Source organism: Nanorana parkeri, unplaced genomic scaffold (assembly GCF_000935625.1).
Source record: "Nanorana parkeri isolate BGI_ZX_2015 unplaced genomic scaffold, ASM93562v1 scaffold54, whole genome shotgun sequence".
Classification (NCBI taxonomy): domain Eukaryota; kingdom Metazoa; phylum Chordata; class Amphibia; order Anura; family Dicroglossidae; genus Nanorana; species Nanorana parkeri.
The window spans coordinates 2,273,352-2,279,555 of NW_017306322.1; the positions used below are offsets into that span (position 1 = coordinate 2,273,352).

Consider the following 6,204-nt stretch of genomic DNA (forward strand, 5'->3'; position numbering starts at 1 on the left):
ATTTTGTTGTGTTTTGGGGCATTTAATTAAATTTTTCACTAAATATTGGGGTTTAATAAGGAGTTGCGCTAATATTGCGCAACATAAAAATTTGCAACTACCACCATTTTATTCTATAGGGTCTTGGCATTCAGAAAATATATAATGTTGGGGGGTTTTAAGTAATTTTCAGGCCTAAAATGTGGAATATAACATGGGTACAAAAAATGAAAAAAAGGCCTCAGTCATGAAGGGGTTAAAGGGGTCTTGTATACACAGTGGGGGGAAATTATCAGATCTGGAGCAGTTGGCATGGCAGCCAATCAGCTTCTCTCTTTAGTTCAGTTGAGATTTGAAAATGAAAGAGAGAAGCTGATTGGTTGCCATGCACAACTGCTCCAGTTTTTGTCTGCTCGGGTTTTGATAAATTCCCTTCATTGTTTAGTATGGAAAGGTCTAAAAAGCCTCTTATTCAGCCAGCAGGTGGAGCTTATTTTCAGAACAAAGTGCAGTTATCCCTTTAGCGCTCATTTACATGGTTGGTAAAATGCTGCGTGCAGATGCATACAGCATCTAGTTTTTTACACGGCAGTATTTCAATCCATTGGTCCAATGAGAACGCTGCGCCTGGCAGCTTCATTTTATTAACCGATACAACACAGCTGCACATGTCAGCGTTATTTATGCTGCATGCAAGGGAACATTTTTGCTAATGTTTACATGCGGACAGCGTTGATGCGTCGTATTGGCCAGTACTGCTGCTCACGGCCAACATGTCAATATCAACAATATGTAACCAGAGGGGCCCGCACCACTGACGATACACTTTTGATGTTGATATGTTGGCCCTGAATAAATCATTCATGCAGCATTTGCAGGATTACCTCGGCCTTCAGTCATTCAGAATCGGTCGAGGTCATACTGCGCATGTGCCGCCACCGCATGGCATGCTCATTCAGAGCCAAAAGGAACGGAGACCGTATCGGTGGTTTCCTGAGAGAATCCATATTGCTCAGTGAATCAAATAAACATTTAACAGGCCGCACTCGTTCAAAGATTTATAGAAACGGGTAAAAAAAGAAGTATTTATATAATAATAAACCTTCAGGCTTTGTAGCAGGCACACTAAGGTGACATGATATATTGGTACCCAAGCATTTTTCTACGTGTATACGCGCAAAAGTCAATGCATTCCAATGTGAAACATTCACACCTGCGCGTTTGTACGTGGGGACAAAAACGTGCAACGCAACAAAAGGTACATGCGTGATTTTCTGAGTGGTTGCCCGGCGTTCTGACTAGTTGTAGCAGCAAACACACGTCTTAAAATTTGCGCGTTTTTGTCCGTGCTTATGAACGTGCATTAAACTGCGAGACAAACGTGCTGAATTGTACACGCTCCGGTGTGAATGGAGCCTTAGAGCGATGCATGTTATCAGTTTTGGGCGCACTTGCCTTTTAAATAAGTATTACCTTCCACACAGTTTATTTTCTTTGCATTGTTATAATCCAGCGTGAATGTTCTCCTAATTTCTGTTTTCTTCTCACTTTTCCCACAGAAAATGCCAAGTCCCCCTCCTGCTATGCATGCTGGGAATATCGAGTTTGCTTCCACTGGTAACTTGGGCTTCATCCATGCCTTTGTCGCGGCGATATCTGTCATCATTGTTTCAGAGCTGGGAGACAAAACCTTTTTTATAGCCGCCATCATGGCAATGCGTTATAATCGGCTGACTGTGCTGGCCGGAGCCATGCTGGCTTTAGGACTGATGACTTGTTTATCAGGTAAGTAGCTTTTTCTACAGATTGAATATTATTACTTCCTTTTTATGTATATTTATAACCTGAAGGTAGGTGAGGATTGTGCACCTCGACAAATGTCCTGCATGCTCCGAGCAGGGATGGCGAGTGCTGTGGTCCCCTCTTTCCTTTTGCCAGTATTCTTTCACAATCTACAGATCTATCCCTTGAGCCCAGCAGTTAATAATGTTTTGAGGGACTGTCTGCGACCCCTATAGCACCCACAATTTTACACAGCACCTTACATTCACATCAGTCCCTGCCCTCATGGAGCTTCCAGTCTAATGTCCCTATTGGTAAAGTATATCGCCAGCACACTTAAGTACAATCTTCGACGAGGAGCCATTTTATTGATATACACACATCTTGTCATAAAGCAACATTTTGGGGCCACTCGGGCATGCCTGATGAAGGGACCCTGAGTGGCCCCCGAAATGTTGCTTTATGACAAGATGTGTGTACATCAATAAAATGACCACTCGTCGAAGATTTTACTTTGGTGTGCTGGTGATATACTTTACTATTTGGATTTGAAGTGGCGCTATCCACTACCACTGCAGCACCCCCTCTAAAAGGGACATACCTTAAGGAGTGTGGTGGGAACCTCTTTGGAACTTGTTTAATGTCCCTATTGCACACGCATAGATGGTCAATATAGACAGGAGCCAGTTAACTTATCACCATGTCTTTGGAGTACCCGGAGGAAACCCACACAAGCACAGGGAGAACATGCAAACTCCTTGCAGATATTATCCTGACCAGGACATAAACCAGGGACCTCCGGTGCTGTAAGGCAGTAGCGCTGACACTAACAGAGTATATTTATAGTATATATTCATATAAATACAATCTTATCTGTCTACAGTTCTAACAAGCTTGTAATAATACATTGCTCATTGGTAATAATATCCTGTCCTGCTTTGTAATATCAGATTTGGAAGTTGGATGATTTTCATAGGTTAATATGTACAAGTTCTTCACTCCTAAAGAATGGTCCGTCTTCATAGTGCTTCTATTGTTTCCCATAGTTCTCTTTGGATATGCTACCACAGTCATCCCCAGGGTGTACACGTACTATGTATCCACGGCACTGTTTGCAATATTTGGAATTCGAATGTTAAGGGAGGGGTTAAAGATGAGTCCTGATGAAGGCCAGGAGGAACTAGAAGAAGTGCAGGCAGAAATTAAACGAAAAGATGAAGAAGTAAGTATTGACATGGATGGAATTCCTTGTTTTGAGATGTAAGCTAACGCATATTTGCAGGTATAACTTCTTGTTATAAGCTCAAGACAGCAAGTCTTTTAATAGGTCTACCGCCGCAGGCATCCAAAGGGGATGACACCTGCCAAGCCCCCTCCAATTACTGTGTGGTTGATCAATGTTATCTGCATCAAACCGTTCCAAATGAGCGTTTGCATTCATCAAGCCACATGTTGATTTGCACTGGTTTGAGCATTGCAACATTCGGCCCATGGAAACATCTAAGGCCTGGTTCACACCTGGGCGTTTTGTAGCGCGTTCCTACGCTCTGCAAAATGCTCAAACACCGAAATCCCATTATTTCCTATGGTTATGGTTCACACCTGGGCGTATTACAGGCCGTATGAACGCGCTACAAAACGCCCTACGCCCAAAGAAGTGCAGGAGCTTCTTGGGGGCATATTTGCCGCGCGTGCCCATTGGGATACAGCCAGGTAGCCCTCGGAAACGAACGTTTGTCGCGCAGGTTTTTTTTACCGCAAATCGCGGTAAAAACGCGCGACAAACGCGTATATTCGATACTCCTGGGTGTGAACGGGGCCTAAGAGTTAGTTTTTTCCCTGATGGGCCCCTACTCAGGAGATTAGTGCAGAAGATGTGGGACCTTCAATGTAGACATAGCTTACAGATGCAACAATCGGTTTTATTGGTGGTCTGCTTTTTTCAATCAGCTTCACAGATCAGATGTGGAAACAGGAGGGGGACCCGCTGTCCCCAAGAAGAGGTGGATGCAGTTCATCTCTCCTATCTTTGTCCAGGCGTTTACCTTGACCTTCTTGGCAGAGTGGGGGGATCGATCACAGCTTACAACCATTGTCTTGGCAGCTAGAGAAGTAAGTTTTTGTACGGCTGCTTTCTTCATTTTACTATTTCCGGCTACTGCTTTGGAGGAATTTGCATATCATTTGAATTTCTTTGCTGCAGGATCCTTTTGGTGTGGCTGTTGGGGGAACCATAGGCCATTGTTTATGCACTGGATTAGCAGTTATTGGAGGGAGGATGATCGCACAAAAAATTTCAGTGCGGACTGGTAAGTAATTCTCACACCACCATTTCCCACCCTACAGAGTTGATCTGTGTGTAAATCTTAGCTGCTGTCTATTTAACATGACTGAAACGTTGGAGATTGCAGTTTATTTAATGCATGGAGAAAAAGTTTTTATATAAACATTGTCAGGCATAAATATAGTGGACAGTAGGAGTAGATTTAGAATGGGGGACCCTGTGAGAGGGTTAATAAAAATACAATGATAGTATGGGAAGAAAGTATCATTATGTTTCCCCCTGTGGCGGCCCGTTTGCTGAACCTTTGCTCTGCAGCAGAGCTCCTGCCACTGATCCCGTGCCACACTGGCTGTATAAGGGTCTACATACGGTATGTCCTCTATTAACCCAATACTTCAGTTTGATTCTACAATCATATGTAGAATTAAACTTGTATAAAAAAGAAATCTTTCATTTAGAGGAAATGTGCAGTGAAGGAAATACTTTGGTTACGGTCATTGATGCCTCCTTCTGAAAATGTTATCACCTAGTTGAGATTGCTGATATGATTTAATAGTTTAAAGTGACATTAGGGGCAAAAGATTCCCCCCCTCCCCTTCACAGTGGTAATGTAAGGACTTACCTTAAATGATGTCTCCCTTATCCGATCATCTTCTTTAGTGTAGTTTTCAGCTGTCCCTCCAGCGCTGAGTCCTCTGTCCTCCTCTCATGTCCCACGGAGCCTGTGCGGGTGCACGCTGCTCCATAGACTTACCTTGTGTCTCTCCTCGTCTCCTGGCCGAACATCTGAACTGCACATGCGCCCGCCCCAAGATCCTTTGCGGCCGCCCGATAAATGTTCAGATGTTCAGACGGGAGCGCACGGCGGAGACGCGGGTAAGTTTTTTGTTATCGTTTTGCATACATCTACTGCTTGCTAGCACTAGATATATGCAAAAACAGATGAGGGTTTAATAACCCTTTAAGTCACTAACACAGAACAGGAATGCAGAGTATATGGACCCGGAGCACGCATGCACATTAGGAAGTATTGAAGCAAGAGGCTGCCAGGAAACTGGTATTTGGAGAAGGTGGCCAGTAATGGCAGGTTCTGTATTTGTATCAGTACAGGGAAAAACCAAATAGTGATGAAAGCAGGAATATTGGCATACAGTAACAACATGTATAATGATTTCATGGGGAAGCAGGGGAGTGGCCATCTTAAAGAATAATACCTCTTTCAGCCAATAGGTAGAACTGAAGCAATTAGTGGTTTTGTTCATAGCAGTCATTGCTTTGGTTGCCTTTCATATTTCAGCAGCCAGAACCTTCCATGATTTGCAGATATTTCTGTACATAACACAAGAAACGTTCAGTTCTGTTTGGTTGAGTAACTAGTTTCAGGCATGCAAGGTGTGTACAGAGACACTGACACTGATTTGTTTCTTTTTCAGTGACAATCATCGGTGGCGTGGTGTTCCTGGCTTTCGCGTTCTCTGCTTTATTTATAAGTCCAGATTCTGGTTTTTAGCTCCTTCAATCTGAAATGATGGACAAAGACTCCTTTTTGTACTGTAGTGGTGTATATAATGTACAAATTGTAGCAAGAGGAGACGTGTACTGTACAGAACTGCTCAATCCAAGTGACTCTTTTTATGATCTATCTGCTATGGTATTAGCTGTATAGGGGTACTTGTTGTTTTTTGTTTCTTTTGTGACTTCAGTAGGACTTGCGCAAAGGCTATTTCCACCTTGAATATTTTTACAGCATTATTTGTATTTAAACCTCATCATTCCCCTCTGCACCATGGCCACTGTAACTTTAAGAATGAGGTGTCCAGGGGGACACATATGTAGTATTACCGTAGATGGCAGCTCCATATTAATCAGTCAAGTGTGGAGGAAAGGAAGCAAAGTCTACAAGCTTTTGAAAGTTCCAGTATTAACTATTAGGAGCGCTCTTTCTTATTTGGGATATAGATGACACTAATTATATGATTCAAATCTGAAATCCTAGTTTCCAGATCTTTCATATTTTTTACTAGTGATCTTATTTAGTTAAAGATGAACTCCAGTGTTCCTTCAATCTCGCACGGTTCTACAGGCTCCTCCTGTACTGAAATTGCTTAGTCTGGTTTCAGTGCGCATTAGAAGCTGCATCATATCAGATAGAGCCTGCC

General features: G+C 42.9%; 1 protein-coding gene across 1 annotated transcript in view; it reads left to right on the forward strand.

Moving 5' to 3' along the window:
* TMEM165 (transmembrane protein 165) overlaps positions 1–5,578 on the forward strand; it is a 13,943-nt gene extending 8,365 nt beyond the window's left edge. The window contains exons 2-6 of the mRNA XM_018575726.1: positions 1,539–1,764; positions 2,808–2,983; positions 3,712–3,873; positions 3,965–4,070; positions 5,479–5,578. Of these exons, the coding sequence (XP_018431228.1) occupies positions 1,539–1,764; positions 2,808–2,983; positions 3,712–3,873; positions 3,965–4,070; positions 5,479–5,555 (747 nt within the window). The 3' untranslated portion in view covers positions 5,556–5,578. The remainder of the gene's footprint in view (positions 1–1,538; positions 1,765–2,807; positions 2,984–3,711; positions 3,874–3,964; positions 4,071–5,478) is intronic.
* The last annotated feature ends 626 nt before the right edge of the window (positions 5,579–6,204 follow it).